This window comes from Lemur catta, chromosome 11 (assembly GCF_020740605.2).
Source record: "Lemur catta isolate mLemCat1 chromosome 11, mLemCat1.pri, whole genome shotgun sequence".
NCBI classification, from domain to species: Eukaryota; Metazoa; Chordata; class Mammalia; order Primates; family Lemuridae; genus Lemur; species Lemur catta.
The window spans coordinates 51,617,627-51,636,945 of record NC_059138.1 but is presented as its reverse complement, the minus strand read 5'-3'; the positions used below and the strand labels follow the sequence as shown (position 1 = coordinate 51,636,945).

Sequence of the window (19,319 nt, the reverse complement as noted above, 5' to 3'; positions counted from 1 at the left end):
TCCATGTTGATTTTCTATCTAGTTGATCTATCAATCATTGTGAGTGAGGTATTAAAATCTATAATTAAAATTGCTGAACTGTCTATTCTTTCAATTCTGTGAGTTTATGCTTTCTGTGTATTTGAACTCTATTTGTAGATTGTATAAATTTAAAATTGTGAAAACGTCTTATTGACCCTTATATCATTATGAAATGTCCCCTTTTCTCAATAGAAAAAAATAGAACTTCGTCTCGATTATTTAACATAAGTTCTATTGTGTCCAATGTTAACAAAGTCACTCCAGATTTCTCGTGATTATTACTTACACCGTATATCTGTCTTCATCCTTTCCTTTTAACCTTTCTGAGTCTCTAGAATTGAAGTGTTTTTCTTATAAACAGCATGTGGTTGAATCTCCTCTTTTTATCCAGTCTGAAAATCTTTCGCTTTTGATTAGAGTCCTTATCAATAATTGTTGATATGGTTGGATTTATATCTGCATCTGTCATTTGCTAATTTTTCCCCATATATCTTATACCTTTACCTATGTGCCTCCTTTACTGTCTTTTCTCTGTGTTAAACAAATATTTTTAGTGTATTTTTAAAATTTTTTTGCTGACTTAACTATATTATTTCCTTAGCAGTTGTTCTAGAAATTATTATACAATTTACAGCTTAATGTATTACAATTTACTTCAGCTAATATTAACTTAATACTTATAAAATATAGTATCTTCGGCCAGGTGCGGTAGCTAGCTTATGCCTGTAATCCTAGCATTCTGGGAGGCCGAGGTGGGAGGATAGCTTGAGGTCAGGAGTTTGAGACCAGCCTGAGCTACAGCGAGATCCTGTCTCTACTAAAAATAGAAAAAATTAGCCTGGTGTGGTGGTGTGCACCTGTACTCCCAGCTACTCAAGCAGCTGAGGCAGGAGGATCACTTGAGCCCAGGAGTTTGAGGTTGCTGTGAGCGAGGCTGACCCCACTGCACTGTAGCCCGGGTGATAGAGTAAAACTCTATCTCAAAAAAAAAAAAAAAAAAAAAAGTGTAGTTATCTTTGTTCCAATTTTCTCCCCCGCCTTTCGGTTATTATTTTCATACACAGTACATCTATGTATATTTTATATACAACATATAGTGTTATTATTGAGCTAAACAATGTCTTTTTACAAAGTAAGAGAAAAAAGAGAAAATGTATAGAATCTTTTATACTTACTCACATATTTACCATTTCTGGTTTTCTTTATTTTTTTCCTCTGGAATTCAGTTAGTGTTTAGTGTCATTGTTTTTCTTCCAGTCTGACAGACCTCATTTAGTATTTCTCTCAGTCTTTGCTGATCTGAAAAATGTCTTAGCCTTAGACTTTGAAGGATAGTTTGTGGGATACAGATTTTTAGTTAACAGGGGTTTGGGGGGGGCGTTGTTTTCTCTTGTTTTTAAGCATTTTGAATATGTCATTATGTTGCCTTCCTGCCTCTACTGGTTTGTATGAAAGGTCAGCTCTTAAACATAATTTTTCTCCTGCATGTAATGAGTTGTTTTACTTTTCCTGCCTTCAAGATTTCCTCTTTGTCTTTCCTTTTAAACAGTTTGACTATGATGGATCTAGTTTTGGGTCTCTTTATGTTTCTCCTAATTGTGGTTCATTGATCTACTTAGACTGATAGGTTAATCATTTTTTTTCAACAAATTTAGTAATTTGGGGACAATTATTTCTTTTTTAAAAATATGTCTTTATCCATTTCTCTCTCCTCTCTTTCTGGAACTGTCAAGTTCCTTAAACATTTAAGGAAATTTATCTTAATCTAGAGCTTGAGGACATGTAAGAAACTAAACCCTGTCAGTGGTCATGACATTGGTCATGAATTGCTCATCCTTTGACTATTTCTAGGTTACTAAAGAGAATACAGCTTTAGGTGACAAAACAGTATAACAGCTTCTCAAATATTAAGAAGTAATGAAGGTATACCAATGGGTTGCCTTTTCTTAAAGCAATATGTAGTAGCTATGTCCATTATTGTCATGAAAAGCAGGTATATACAGATTATGAATTCCCATCACTTTTTAAAACTAGCCAAAAAAATTTGAAGGGAAGAATGTATTATCTTTAAACACTTAGGTTAAAATACCCCAGCTGATATCCTAACTGGACAATTTACTTATCTCTAAGCCTCAATTTCCTCATCTGTAACTTGGAGATATTAATACTTATATATAACATAGGATTATGGTGAGAATTAAATAAGGCAGCATTTCTAAAAGATTGGCAAGGTAGGAACTGGAAAAGTCCATGGGGATTTTTAGACAGTTATAAATGCATTCAGATCAGAACTGGTTATATAATACATCTAAAAATATCTTAAATATAAAAGTATCACACCTCAATTTATATTTCCAGTTGACAAAACAGAACAAAATGTAATATAAAATTTTTACAAATTTAAAGCAGCCAAGAAATCAGTCACTTGATTTTTAAAAACCCAAACTTTATCCTTTAAAATTAATGACATGAAAAAGAAAATATATGCTTTTCATGGTTTTTAAAGTCACATGACCTAACAGCTTACAAATTTTTGTTGATATCAATTGGCAGATACCCATCAAATTACTCAGACTTACAAAAAATAACAATTGTGGCAATTTATATAAGCTTACTTAGAATCTCAGTTGTCTATAGACCCATGGATTTTTATCTTCCATTTACAAAATTTCTGCCTATCAATTGTAAAATGCTCTGAAGCAATTCATGTTAATTTTTGCAGTGACAGACATAAAGTGTTATTATTAGAGGGCCTAAAAATATTTTAACACAATAAATGTGCATCACATTGCAGCATGTGTATGAACGCTGATGATAGAATAATAGATCCTTTATCTAGGTTAAAGATTCATGCCAACACTATTATTTTAATCATAAAGTTCTAACAATATCATATAGTTCCCACTTCATTTCAAAAATGAAGACAAAATATATTAAAATGATTACTCATGATCACCCAGCCAGTGGCTCCACTAACACTGGAAATTTTTCCAACTTGCTTACAGTGCTTTCCCAACTTCACCTCTATGCTTCTTAGCAGCCTGAAAAGAATCTGTGCACAATTTCCATCATATGGGTTTCTTTCCCAATAGCAATGCAGAAGAGTAGAATAACAAGAAAGGACTTGGGCATTTATTCAACACATACTGAGTGCCCATGATGTGCCAGGCACTGTTGCAGGCACTGGTTAGAAGATCCAAGCTGAGCTCCTCTGCCATTTAATTATTTGTGTGACTTTGGGCATAAATCTCTTTAGGTCCAGCTTCTTAATTAGCAAAATGAAGATAACATCAACATTCTTCACAGTATTGAAAAATTATGGTGAGATGATATACTTGAATATGGCTAGTTGTAATGAACCTGTTATCTAAATTGCACCACCATGTAAACAACCACCACAGGAATGCCAGACCTCAAACCCATTGATTGAACTCATTATCTTTCCCACGCTCCACCTCCTCTTACCCAAGCCCCAGACCATAGTCCCTTTCTTATTATTTGTTCCACTCACTATCTACCCAATTACCCAAGCCAAAATCCTAGAAGTCAAGCTAAATACCTGTATCTCCATCAAATTCCATGTCTAGTCAAACACCAAACCCTAGCAGGTGTCCCTCTTAAGTCCCTCCCAAACACAATCAACCCCTACCTCTCTCCACCACCAAGGCCTTTTTGTAGGCTTTTACCATTTTTTTCCCTAAGTACTTCAATACCTCTTAGCCCCTATATAGTAGCTGCATGACCTGAACTGAAAACAAGGAGACTCAATAAAAATATGCATGTTGAAGGGTGAGATAGATTCTCCTACAACCTTGTCTCTTACTCAATCCCCATAATGTGAGCAGCAACTTAAATCCTCTAGGCAGGAGATTAAATAATCTTTCCCTGTAGAAACTGAAGCCTCCTCCCAAGAAAAAAACCCCAGTGTACTCACACCTGAGGGGCTTCCAGGCAAAAACTGGTTAACTCACGTCATCACACTACAGTGAAACTCACCAACCAACATCCCTATCCAAGCACCCAGAGCTTCCAGTCAGCATATTCAAGCCTCTCTCTTAAATATGAAGTTGACAGTAACTCCAGGTAGCTGAAGGATGCTTCCAATAAGAAAGAGATCCAAACAGACAAGCAGAAAAAAAATGAAACAGAGAAAATACAGAAGAAAATTCAAAGAACTGTATCATTTAGCCTCAAAGAAATAAGAGAAAATAACTTGTCTTAATCATCTTTTGGGAGATTTCCTTCAGTTCACCATCCAAATATTCTTCTGCAATTTCAATACCTGTTAAAGTATTTTTATTTCCAAGAAATTTTCATTATTCCTTGATTGTTTCTATTTTATACCCTCATGTTCATATTTGATGGATATAATATCCCAATAATCCCATAAAGTTAATATTATTTTCATTCTCTTTTATAGAAAAGAAAACTTAGAAGCACAGAGGGTTAAAGACTTGCACAAAATCATACACTTAGCCAGGAATGGAAGCCAATTTGAACCCAGACAATCAGGCTTTAGAAACCAAGTGCTTAACCACTAGGCGAGACTCCCTCTGGTTGATCATTAATACTATTTATTAAAATCTACTGTAAGAGCCAAACCATGCAGTCTGAGCACCACCAGGATGCAAATGAGAAATCCCCGGACAAGGTAATCTCTAAAGTCTCATTTAGCTTCCAAATTAGTTCATATAGGATTACTGTACTTTGAACAATGACGGCATAATTAGTGTCTTAAAAAACACTTGCCAGTAAACAGCTGAATTCAGAAATGTCTAAACTGAGCACAGAATTGCTAAATCCTAAAGTTATTAAGACCCTTGGAAGATACCTACTTTAACCTGTCACCCACTGCATAGGGTCAGATGTTGGAATAGCATAGGGTAAAGTTTCAGTAAAAATTCTGTTTATAATCTACTTGTTAATTTAGAAATTGTTACAAGAGGATGAACAATTCAAAACACCAGTATTCACAAAGCACAAACATGGAAACAAACATTTACCCTCTCTCCCCCTCTCCAGCACTGCCCTCTGGTTCTGTTAGAGAAGGAGCTTATGCCCCAGGAACCCCTCTTCCCATCCGTGCCCATTCTCTCAACGTAGCTTCCAGGAGCCTGAGCAATGGGAGACTCCAGGTCAGGTAAGAGGGAGGGAAGGAAAGGCCTGAGTTCTCTTTGGCAGACGTCCTCTCTCTACTGGGAAGATGATAAGGGTAAGATGTCTCGGCATCCAGACATTTAAGATGATTTAGGTTATAATCAAAGATGATTATAAACCTGTTGTTTAGGTTTTATTTGATCATCAGAGCTATACATCTGTTCAACTGTACATCTGGATTAAAAAGACACTTGCATAACAGCCTGGGAATCCAATCAAGATTTAAAACATTTTGTCTTTGAGTAAACGTGTCTGAAATCCCAACAACCAATTTACAGAATTGTGAAAGCAGATCTTTATCATTTCCCATCTACTTAGAAGCCTTGGGGATCTCCATTATACCAGTTCTCCCTGCTCCCAACCCAGACTAACTACCAATGTCTCAACCATATTCACTGCCCTGACAGATGTAATCTGTCTCACAGCCACAGTTCATGAGACAGTCAATCATCCAGGAAGAATGATATTTTTCTTCAAAATAAAAGCAAATGAACAACAGCAACAAAAGAGCCTAGAGAGAAACAAAACCAAATCACCTTGGAGAAAGTTATCCCATTCATTCAGCTAATATATATAAACTTTAATAAAAAGAAAACAATGAAGAGTATTATCAAAACCACTATATAGTACATTTTTCTCCTAAGCTTTTGAAGTGCAAGGCAGGTCCCAGTCCACTATTATCTACAAATCTCTATGTGAAACTGAGAAGAAAAAATACTTATAGTGGGATGAATAGTATCTCCCAAAAATTCATGTGTACCTGGAACCTCAGAATGTCACCTCAATTTGCAAATAAGGTCTTTGTAGATGTAATTACCTAAATTAAGATGAAGCCATACTGGATTAGGATGGGCTCTAAATCTAATTAGTGGTATCTCTACAAGAAGAGGAGAAGACACACAGAGACACACAGAAATGATTACGTGAAGACGGAAGCAGAGATTGGAATGATGTAGCTCTAAGCCAAAGAACACCAAAAACTGCCACAAGTCCCCAGAAACTAGGAAAAGGCAAGTAAAGATTTGTTCCCTAAAGACTTTATTTTATTTTTTTATTTTTTAAGAGACAAGGTCTTGCTCTGTCACCCAGGCTGGAGTGCAGTGGTGCTGTTGTTGCTCACTGCAGCCTTGAACTCCTGGGCTCAAGGTATCCTCCTGCCTCAGCCTTCCAAGTCATTGGGATTACAGGCACAAGCCACTATGCCTGGGCCCTACATCCTTAAAAGGAAGCATAGTGCTGCCAATACCTTGATTTTGAACTTCTAGCATCCAGCACTGTAAGAGAATAAACCACCAAGTTTGTGGTAATTTACCATGGCAGCCCTAGAAAAGTAATACAACACCCCAAACATGAAATGCAAGAAAGGAAACTTAGACTGGTTAATTACCAGTTGAATTACAACTCAATTACATATCAAACCTAACATTCAATCTTCATAAGCAATTACATTAGACAGCTACAAGGAAAAGAAGTAGTGCATTTAATAAAAAAACAACAAAAATAAAGAGGTTTTGTAATATAAGATAGAAAGATGTGTTGAAGAAAATCAAATTGATGTCACATACCAGAATTTTTAATGGCTCAATTAAAAACAGCCATATTGTCTATTTCATAACTTTAATACCTTTATAAAAATAATATCGATAACTTAGATAATTTATATACTATACCAAACTTATCATACTATTAGAAACATTTTAATACATAGTTCAAAATTAATAATTAAAGGATCAAATTATACATTTTATAAGCAGGTCATGTAATTCCAAATACTTGAAATATAGAGGTTATCTTTTTTTCCTTAATCTTCTTTTCAATTTCTATCCACCTCTGCCTTTCTGGGTACCATAATTTTTATCAGAAATCTAAAATGGCTCATTTGTACCCCCATAATATTTTGAAATTAAAAAAAAGAGAGAAAAGAAATCTAAAATATTTCTCTAGAATTCTAATAGAATAAATAATGAAAAACACAGAAAAAGGGTGGAGAGAGGAAGGAAGAGAGAAGAAAAAAGGTGGGTAAAACACATGGGAATATTCAAACATGTATTAAAAAGAATATACCCAAATGAAAAGTTCAATACTATGAGAGTTTACCATTAGAGGGTCCTTTTTCCTCAACATGTTTCTACTACTGTCCCTGAGTTACACTGTGTTGAACCTATTTGTTTGTTTCCTCGTTTCGACCCTTCCTTGTCCTGCGTGGGTGCTGCCCTCCTATCTTTACTGAATAATGTGCTATCACTTTTATTAATAAATTTTTCCCCCAAAAAATGCCCTATTTTGCTCACATTGATTTAATGGCAATAATGCAACCCCCTGCATGAAATGAAAATGCGGCATAAATTCAAATTTTTTATTCAAAATCTCACACAATCATAGTGCCATGTTCAGGGGGAGGCTCTGCAGTGTGACTGCCCAGTTTCAACTTTTAGCTCTACCACATACTGGCTGTGCCCTCAGGTGGGTGGCTTAACCCCTCCATGCCTAATTTTCTTCACCTCAAAATAGAAATAATAGTCCATATCTTAGAGGGTTTTGTGAGAATTAAATGAGACTAGGCTCGGGCTGTGTATGCACAGTGTGCAAGCAAATGCTAAATACTGTCTACTGATATTGTTACTATTTTAATTTAAAATTATTCCCTATTAGAGAATCTAGCTATCTTGTTAAGCATGAAAACTAAGAAAATCATCTTGCCTAAGAAAATCATCAGATGTTCAAGAATCCATGAAAGGAGACAACTGTTTCCCTCACCTTTATTCCTTGTCTGGGAAAATCTTAAGACAAAAAATTTTCGGACATTAGAACATAATATCACAGTATAAGAACATACACACTTAGTTTTAAATATGGGATACCTTAAGACATTTCATCCACTCCCTTTCCAACCTTTCCTGTATTTCCTGACCCTTCATCAATACCACCCTAAACCGAGACACAATCACACACAGATTCTAAATTAAAATAGAAAAGCTGGTCCTCAGCACTGCTACTTAATTTCTCTAAGCTGCCATCAAAGAAGACAGAATGAATTTCAAAGCTCCTGAACCTGCACACTCTAGCTCAACAAGATAAAATTCAAAGTCTATCTCTGGACATAAATCTAGGTAATATTAGGGTTGCTTGCAAGGATTTCCACTTTAGGTGAAAATTATGTGTTAAAATCCAAATTCCTGGATAAGCCTGTAAGTGGCAAGCAGCCACTTGAAAACTACTTTACTGTGCACAGCACTTTCATATTTTGAGATCTTCCTGCTGTTGACATTTTGTGAATAAGAAATTGATCAAAACAGCAGAAGAGGGGCAAACTCAAATTCAAGTGTTTCATCTCAATTGAACAAGCAGTGCTGCTTCCTTATGAATGTAAAAATGAACATATCCCAAGTGTCGCCCACCTTGTCCTAAATATTTCAAGTTCTACCACTAGATACACAGAGGAGATATTGAGCATGAACTTCTAGAACTATTAATAGAGAAAGATAAAAAGGCTGAGCAATGGTGATAGCTTTTGCTTTCACACATAAATAGCAGAAAAATACGATTAAGAAAGAGAAGAATGAGAAGGTAAGAAAAGAATAACCAAAACTGACCCAGAGTTTAATTCTTCCTCCTTCCATAGTATCTTTTATCTCCATTAAAAATCACTGAGAAGTCAGACTATTAGAAAGACATCCTTTCCTTTATTCAAGTCATTTCCTTTATTCAAAGGAAAATAGAATGACATTTTGTGATCAGCCCCTTCAGGCCTCAACAACTCATCTAACATTTCATAATCTCCAGAACATCCAAAAATCTGAGTTTAGAGACTCCTTGGGAAATTAAAACCACAATTCTAAGGTAGTGTCCCCGAGAGATGGCATGATCCAACTCCTGCTTTCTGCAGGGAAGGTCACTAGGGCCAAAAGTCATTCAGTGGTGTTATGGGCTGAATTGCATCTCCCAAAAACTTCATGTTGAAATCCTAACCCCCAGTGCCTCAGAATGTGACTATATTTGGAGACTATATGGGATTTAAAGGGGTGATTAAGTTAAAATGAGGTCATAAGGATGGGCCCTAATCCAATATGATTGGGGTTCTTATAAGAATAGAAAATTTGAACACAAACACAACCAGGAACATAGGAAAGATGATGTGAAGACACAGGGCAAAGACGACCATCTACAAGTTAAGGAGAGAGGCCTGACACGGACTGTCCCCTCACGGCCCTCATACAAAGAGGGCCATGACACTTTGCTCCCACCCCACTCTTCCAGCCTCTGGAACTCTGAGACACAATGAATTTCTGTTGTTTAAACCACCCAATCTGTGGAACTTCATTACAGCAGCCCTTGCAAACTAATACAGTTGGCTTGTCTTATATGGTACAGTGACGAAAGACAAAATTAGAATCAAAATCCAGCTTTCCAGACTCCAATATCCACAGCAGTTTCCACCTCACTATACTACCTTACAACTAACTGCCTGTTTTCACTCAAAGTTCTCTTCTACAAAAATCTTAGACTTGTGCAACTTCTCAAGGACCACGCTAAATATACACTGCTTATGCCAAACTCTTTTATGAGCTACACTCCCACATTACCAACAAGACATTCTCACATAGAGGTCTCACGAGCTCAAAATCTCTAAAACCCAAATCAATCACTCCAAAAAGTCAGTAATGACACAGTTTCGGAATCTAACAAGATCAAGGTACAAGATCCAATTCCTTTACACTAGTCATCTATTAATAACTTCTCTGAGCCTCAATTCCATATTCATAATATAGATTCCATGAGCAATGTAAATTCTATAAAATTAAAAAAACCTCCCTCAAAGCACTAATGTGAAGATTAAGTTGTATAACAGCCTTTTAAAACTTAAAGCATTAAAAACAATTCTCTGTGCAATCACAAACTGTTTCTATTTCTGGCACCATTTGTCCATTCATCAAACTCAAAAGCATTGATATTTCCCTCCTATATCATCTATAACCAATAATTTGCCTATCTCTGGCATTTCTTTCTGTACAACATCATTTTCTATACAACATCACTGCCTTCCAACAAACCCATAATTTCAAATCTGCACTACTTTGACTGATTTATCAGCTTCCAGTTTCCTCATTATCTAATCTAGATCATGTCCTAATATCAGATTTCTCTTCTGAATATGCACAGCTCAAAAGTTTTCTGAGGATCTCAAACGGAACAAGGTCCCACCTACACAGCTCTGCATTCTACAATTCTACGACACAACTGCAGCTAAGGGCCAGTTCCTAAGGTCATCTCCAGGCTTAAAATGAAGTTACGTTGCCTGCCAAACCTAGCCCTCAGGGTGCCAGGGATTCTGTATGGTCTCTGCTCCTCTGTGTTGCCTAGACCCCACCTGCCACTGTGCTCAAGGGCGTTGCCTCACACCCAGCCAATGCGAACAAGTAGATCCTCAACAACTTCAATTTGACCTACCTGCTTCTTCCTTGGAACCTCCCACTGATGGGCCTGCCTGTCACCCTGGATCCTCTAATATCATTACGAACTTGCTCTTAACCTTGAACCAGGATTAGTACCAACAGCAAGCTTAGGCTAGTTAATTCTATCGCACAGCCTCCATACTAGGGATCCTGGCTGCTGGCCAGCTTCATTTTCCTTCTGCTTCCCTCTGGGCCCAGCATCCCTTGCCCCTCTCCTCTCTCACATTCAGGGTCTACTATAATCAAATTCAACAGCACTTTTAACCTTGTCTTCCTCCACAACTCAACAGTAACCCATAGTTCCATCTCAGCCAATAGTTTTCAATTCTATCAAACCCAATACCATCTTTATATAACAAACATTTTTATTACTTTTTTTGCCTTTACTACTATGAAATGAAATTCATACATAATTGGATATATGCACACACACAATTTCAAATATTTATATATAATTTCAGATATATTACTCTATATCTATATGTAACTGAAATACAAAAAAGAAATAAAAAGTGTCAACCAGGTACAGTAGTTCACATCTGTAATCCCAGCACTTTGGAAAACCAAGGCAGGAGGATCACTTGAGGCCAGGAGTTCAAGGCCAGCCTGGACAACATAATGAGACTGCCATCTCTAAAAAAAATAAAAAAAATTAGCCAGGCATGGTGGCATGTGCCTGTAGTTGTTACTTGGGAGGCTGAGCAGAAGGATCACTTTAGCCCAGGTGTTAAAGCCTGCAGTGAGCCAGTGAGCTATGACTGTGCCACTGTATTCAAGCTTGGGCGACAGAGCAAGACCCTGTCTCTTAAGGAAAAAGAGAGAGAAAGAGAGTGAGAGTGAGAGTGAGTGAGAGAGAGAGAGAGAGGTTTGGTTATGGTAGGAGAACAATGAGTTTCACTTGAATGTGCTAAGTTTGAGGTAACCGTGATACAATGATTGATATTTGAAGATCGAACTAGCCTTGCATTCCTGAAATGAACCTCACTGGTACTGATGTATTATCCCTTTTACATTTACTAGATTCAAGAGAAGATGCCAAGTAGGCAGAAGGATATATGAAATGGAGAAGTTTCCTTTGCTCATTCTACCTGAAATAACAGCTGACCATCATTTGCACTTTTAAAAATGGAGTAGAGGCAAAGCTACTAATCTTAAAAGTTATGAAACTAAATTGAAAAGTTCCCATTAAAAAAAGAAGATATTTTATTCTCAGGGAGTAGAGAAACTTTTCTATACATAAATTAACAAAGCAAAGATACAGTGATTTAGTTTCATAAAAATTAACTCTTATATGTAGCAAATAACTACATTATAAAAGGAATTTTTAGAAAATGACAGACTGGAGAAAAAAATTACAATAAATGGCCCTAATATATAAAGAGTGTCTATATATCAACAGGAAAAACCAGTAGAAAACACAGCAAAGGATGGGAACAAAGAAATCAAGAAAGTAGAAATTCAAATGACTAATAAGATAGCATGATCTTCTGCCCCCATTTAAAAGGATTTTCCTTCTTAGTCATGGAAACAGAGTAATGTTAAACTAATATGTATCTTAGGAGCCCTGGAAACAAAATCAGACAATTCCCCATATAGCCTCACCACCAATGCATGGCATTTTTTTCCCATATCTGAGCATACAGCAGGTGGTCTTATTTTATGGAACATGACTTGGTATGATTTCAAGAGGTACCAATTTTTGAATTTCAGCCTATACCTTCCAATAAGAGATATAATTATGTAATTTTAAAACTCTACATATTCAGAGGTATATAATATTTAAATAGCTACAGGCATCATACAAACACAAAAGCAAAGATAACAGGTAAAAGTGCTTACCTTCCCTGATAGCTGTGAAAGGTGTACCTTCTTCTTCTTGCAGCCTGATCACCTTCAGGGCTACCAACTTCCCATTTACCCTGTGACAAATGAAAGAAAAGATGAGAAGTGAATTCGTGAAAATATGTGCTCATTATGGTTCTCATTGTCTTCCTTATAATTTGTATTTTATGTATTTTTGCACTGAAAATGTCAGTGACTCAATTACATCACCACAGCAAGATTAATTTCAGTAAGGCTGGGAATTCTGTATCATCATCATAAATATTCACATTTTGAATATTCACACTTGCATAGGCCAAGATTTAACTGAAGTTTTCTGTGATTCACTGTGTTCCTTCCAGAATGAAACTAGTGTTTAACAAAATCACCACGCTTGACAATTATTCTCAGATTAATTAAAAATCAAGCAGTCAAAATTACTCTTTTCTCCAATAACTTGCTCTTTGTTTCTTTTGCTGAAATGTCTTCATGTTCGGTCTTTAGCTGAGATCATTCAATCCCCAGGGACAGAAATTTGACACTCAGCCTTCTCTCTCTCAACAACACCCATTCCCATTTTTTCCTTTTTTTTTTTTACTAGAGCCTCCTAAAATTATATTTGGTCTGGTTGTGTTTTATCTTACAGTATATTATCAAAAAAGTTATGAATATTTCACTATTACAAGATTATACAAGACCTATCCAAAGCAGATGGTCCTTCCAGACACATTCTAAATATGTGCCGGCTCTAATTAAAAGTAAGAATTACGCTATGAAGATAACTTTTTATTCAGTCAATTCTGTCAACAGTCAAAGATGACTATCTATATTGGTCTTCTTGAAGGTTCTATTTTCTACCTTTACTAGGCCTAGCAGCACACTTTATTTGGTTTGTTTGTTAATTAAAATAGGAAGGGAAAAAAAGCACATACAACCCTCAGGGGGATAGGTTCCAGAACCCCCTCAGATACCAAAATCCACAGATTCTCAAGTCCCTTATATTAATATAAAATGGTGTAGTATTTGCACATAACCCATGCGTATCCTCCCTTATCCTTTAAGTCATCTCTACATTACATAAAATACCTAACACAATGTAAATGCTACATAAATAGTTGTTATACTGTATTTTTATGGTTGTATTATTTTTTATTGTTTTGTTTCCTGAATATTTTTGATTCAGAGTTGGTTGAATCCACAGATGTGAAAACTATGGATATGAAGGGCTGACTGTGTTTTTAAAAAAAGTAAAAGTTAAAAGAAGGTATTTGGTAAAAAGTAAATCTCCCAGCCACACATTTCCTCAGCCACCCAACCGCTATCCTCTGAGGTCACCAATTACCATTGTGCACATATATTTTCAGATATACAGACTTCCATATATATATATCTATATATATATATATATATATATATATCACACATAAATATATACACACAAACATATACGCACATACACAAATGGTAGTACAGAATAGAGTATACTGTACATTGTTTTTGTCATTAAATAATACATTTTGGTGACTTCTTTATAAATGCATTCAAAACTACCTCTTGCTTTTGAAAGGCCATGGTGTGCCACAGGGTATGACTCTGCATGAGTACAGTGTATTTAATTTAATTCCAGTCTTCTGCTGGTAGGCATTTAGCTTGTTCCCGATTTTGTGCTACTATAAACAATGATACAGTAAATATTCTTGTGTATGTAATTTCATCCATGTAAAAATATATCTGTAAGATAAATTCCTAAATGTGAAATTACAAGGTCAAAAGGTTTGCACATTTTTAATTTCTAATTTTACAAATATTGGAAAATTATCCTACATATAAGATACCAATTTGCCCTTCCTATGGTAAATAAGGAGAGCTCCTATACCTCCTCTCCTTCACCCATGCTATGTGTCATCAATGTTTTATTTTGCCAATCTATTAAGTCAAAATGGTTTCTTGTTGTCATTTAAACTGCTACCAAAGATCTTTAGAGGTTAAGGAACCAGCAAAGAAAAACTCATGCAGCCCAGAGAATCCACTGCCTGAGTCTGAAATAAAAAATTTGAATACCTCTTTTTTAAAAACTATATCTAATTTGTCCATTTTTACTTAAAAAAAAGATGCTATAGCACAAAACTCAAAAGGCCAAGGGATTTATCACAGTCCAACCATCCTAATGACATTTCTCATTGAACTGATTGTTGAAATACTTTATTACTGGTAGTGGGATAAGGACATCTGATTGTAAGTTTCCACAATACACCATCTCCTCAAGGTTAGGAGTTGTGTTTATTTTTACCTGTGTTTCAGCTGGGAGAACAGGCTTGCTGCTTTTCTGCTCTGCAACCTCCTCTCCTGAGTATATTACCTTGATTTTTCTAGTCCCGTTTGTGCTTTAGGTACCCAGGTGTAGGCAAAAAATTACCATGCACGTGGGATCCAGCTGGAGACTGTACCTTGTGTTCTTCAATTTGTCCTTCAGGGCTGAGAGGCCTTTGGCAGCTCTGGAGACCGGGATGCAGTCAGTGCTGACATCTGCATGGATTTTTCTCAGCCCAGTTGAGCTCATCACTGGCTCCCCAAGGAGCCAGTAACTGATTCCAGGAACTGCTTGGAATTTTCCCCTCACTTACAGATATTTTCCCCTCACCCATAAAACATATACACAACCTTCTCCCTGCAAAGCTTTCCATTTCCCTTGAGAGTGTTAACTTGTGTATAGTGTGAACCAAATTCTGGAACAGAGGGACCTCATGCTTCTGAGAGTATACACTTAAAGCACAACCTCAGGCCATGAAATTATGATTGCCCTGTAACATACTGAAAGAAGATGAACATTTGAGTCAACACTCATTATTTAAATGCAACTAAAGATGGAACCCCTGTAAGTAATCTCATAGAATAATTTGCATTATTTTTATGGTGAAAAAATTTTTGATATTTTCTGTGATAACTGCATAAAAGAACAAAACCCAGGTTCATGGGATTCTGATTCTGAATTCTCCATGAATTGAACCACCAAATATTAGGGTTTTTATAGGTTATGATCATCACAACAGCTAATGATGTTGAGATTTTAGGTATTACAGGACATGAGACTAAGATTTTCTTAAAATCTGTACTACACAATAAGCTCCAGAAGTGAAAGGACTTTTTGTTTTGTTACCTGGAGTGTGCCCAGTATCTAGAACCTTCCTGGCATAGACTAGATTCTCAAAATGTTTTACTGAATGAATATTGATACTGTTAATATATTGACATTTTCCTCCTCATACTTGCAAAATAAGTATGAAATAAAGTATTAAAATTATTATTTCCAAGCAACTCCAGAAATGCCAAAATTGCATAAGGCTTTCAACATCTTCTTTCATGTTGGGTTTAAATATTTATTTTCTTTTTTCAAATTAAAGGTGCAGTCTCTTTGTTTTTGATGCATGTAGATAGGGAAAAGTTTTCACATCCTTGAAGTTTTAGAATTTGTAGGATGCTTTGTTAATTAACCTTTCTGCACTCAGCAAACATGTTTCAAAACATTCACTATCTTTTAACAATCTGAGCACAGACCAATAATCGCATCTTCCTCTTCTCCTATTGCTTCACTGGTTTCCCCTCAAGAATCATATTGATTATCAAATTGCTCTTTAACCTAAGAGTCATTGTGACTTTCTCCTTTCTTAATTAGTTTTGCTCCACATGTTTAGACACTCAGCAACTGCTAAATCCCTCAGTTTTAATGCCTACTAAAAATGTTAAGTCACTGGCTCCACTTTTGGAAAAGGTATCTTTGGAAAAAATAACATTAAGAAATGGTACTAATATTCTGCCTTTTGTGCATATATATTTTAAACTTTAGTACAGCCTGAAATACCTGAAATTCTAAGTTACTAACTCATTTACAAAACGTAAGTTTTTAAAAGCATCAAAAAAAGATATATACATGTTATTCTATAAAAAATGAAATGAACACTGTATCTTCTAAATATCTTGTGGATTTAAGCTGTTTTATGAAGGCTTAATACATATAATGCAAACATTGATTTAAATAACTTAAAATAATTACAAAATTCAAATTGGATCAATAAATTAGAGCTGTTTACAAGAAAACATTGAAGAAGCCTCTTAACAAGTCTTATTAATTAAATCAAAAGCTAATGAATAGGAGGCAATCAAGGCTTGATTGCCAGTGGAGACATCAACTCAGGTAAATAATGTGGTGAAGAAAATGCTTTAAATTGTGTTAACATTACCAAGGAACATTCTATCAGGGATATTGCCAAATTTGTCTCTGGTTGCTCTAACCCGTGTAGACATTTTATTTCTGAGATTCTTTACTATTCTTTTATTCTTCCAACAACTGCCATTCCCAGCTTGGCCTTGTTGCAAGACTCACTTTAGGCCCAAGGATGACTGATTGCTTTAGTCTGCCCATCACACAGGACAAGCTCTCAAGTGAGCTCAAGGAAGAGGGGCACGCATGGGGGTGGGGTGGGGGAGGGAGAGCTCCACATACAGAGACATGGGGGGACACCAGGTGGCTAGGCAGAGCCGTGCTGAAGTAGGATCCAGGTTTCAAATCGGTTCTAACCACAAATCCAAATCCTTGTCAACTTGAGAAATTCTCTCCACAGATCTGTTGGCCCTAAATTTGTAAATATAAAATTTTCTTCGGAGAGTGAATTAAGTCTGGAAACTGTGAATGAATAAAGAAAACAGCCTATTGATTTTTTTCATCTATTCGTTCATTTTGTTCATTCAATGTTTTGTAAAACCTATAAAGAAAACTCCCCACTTACTTTAGGGAACATTTTCTGGTTTCAAAAGATGGTATGCAAAGAGAATTTCCTTACAGAGAAACAATTCTCAAAGGAAGGCCTAAAGGTTTTCTATTCCATTAGTTACTTTAAATTAATAGAATAACTCGGTACAATAAAACAAAATTACAAATATTATCTAGGTCATCTTTGAAAATAGTGTCCATGGGCTAACACCTAGAAGAAATTATGTCTAGAGGATATAAAGGAAATTAAAGCAATATACCTATAAGAAATTTAATATACTCTGGGAAATTTAATACATTCTGCTTCTCTCCTTCATTATGATTTTGTCTCAAGAGAAACTGCAAAGGAAAATAGTACCAAGTACAGGCAGATACAATGCTTTTGTTTCCTTGCTGTCAATACAGCAGGTACAGATAGAGGTAATAGAAGGAAATGTCACCAAGGGAGTGACAACAGAAAGCTGGAGTACAGCAAGGACAATATTTTGGGCTGGATTTATAGATTTTTGACAAAGTTATCAAAAACATTTGAAAAGTTACACTAGCAATGCTTCATTTATTAATTCTCTCTTTAAAAACTAGTTTAAAAGCTTACTATACTGCATTACATTTATATTTCAAAAAATTAAAAGCTTGACTAAATTTTCATGACCTTGCTATTGTCATTTAAATTCAGTTTTTATTCAGGTGTGAATAAGAAGTCATCTCAATACGATTTAACCTATGTTATTCTGGAATATCCTAAAAGTGTGATCTATTATACTTCATTCCAGAAAAATAAGAATTTCAAGGTAAACTATCAGTAACCACACCTTGTCCTAACTTTTATCAAAGTAATATAGAAAGAATTGGAAGAAGATGAATGCTAGTTTCTGTTAAATTAGTTTCTTTTTGAATAAAATCCAACAATTAATAAAACAATAGTGTACTGGCTATTTATTAGGATATGAAGAACAGTGCAAGAAGTCTGAAGATTCAGTAGAATGAGAAGTGGATATATTCAATCAAATCATTACCTATAAAAAGAAATGACTGCTATTAAGGTATGCTTCATCATCATTTGTTTTATCAAATATACAAACTGATAATACTTTGAAACAACATTATAGTGGCATATGATATTCATGGGAGAAAATAAAATTATGTACATTTTGACAATTTTAAGCCAGCCAACTTTGCACCTTTCCAAAAATAAAATCTATCAATGAAGGATCTTAGAGTCTTATTATCTTGCAATTAGAAGTAACCTCAGTGACCATTCAGGATCCCAAATAGACAAAAAGATCCTCACTGCCTTGATGGTCTATCCTTGTACTCTCACTGCCTGGAACAAAGTAGCCTTTAAAGACTTTGATGGAAGTCAAAGTCCTCCACAATAACCCAAATTATTTAGCTCTTATTTATGCTGAGACAAAAATCTGCTTCCTGTAAGTTCTACTCTCTGCTTCAAATTCTGAATCCAGCCAAGCCCAGTGGCTCACGCCTGTAATCTCAGCACTTTGGGAGGCTCAAGCTGGATGATCGCTTGAGGCCAGGAGTTTGGGACCAGCCTGAGCAACATAGGAAGATCCTGTCTCTGCAAAAAATAAACCAAATCAGCTAAGCATGGTGATGCGTGCCTGTAGTCCCAGTTACCAGTTACTCCAGGGGCTGAGGCAGAAGGCTAGCTTGAGCCCAGGAGTTTGAGGTTGCAATGAGCTATGAGGATGGCACTGCCCTCTAGCCTGGGCAACAGGACAAGGCTTTGTCTCAAAAACAAACAAACAAACAAACAAACAAAAGTTCTGAATCCATAAATACTAAACTTAAGTCCTCCTCTACAAGACAGCCCTTCACTTAATGAAGTTTTATTATCCTACCTCTCATTCAATAAATATTCATAGAGACTGTGAGTCTATGCTTGGGATAAAGGATAAGGACAAAGGATACAGACATGTCCCTGAACTTAAGGAGCCAACAGTCTAGACAAGGAACTAGACATAAAGCACCTAAGTACAAAGACAACTGAGACACGTCAAAAGGAGTCAGGAGGCTCCCACATGTCAAATAGGACAATTTGAGCATCAGTAAAATAATACCTGCCAGTGAAAGAAAGCAAA

General features: G+C 35.9%; 1 protein-coding gene across 1 annotated transcript in view; it reads right to left on the bottom strand.

The window, feature by feature from the left end:
- CDK14 (cyclin dependent kinase 14) overlaps positions 1-19,319 on the bottom strand; it is a 522,742-nt gene that overhangs the window by 341,719 nt on the left and 161,704 nt on the right. The window contains exon 5 of the mRNA XM_045564652.1: positions 12,471-12,550. Within this exon, the coding sequence (XP_045420608.1) occupies positions 12,471-12,550 (80 nt within the window). The remainder of the gene's footprint in view (positions 1-12,470; positions 12,551-19,319) is intronic.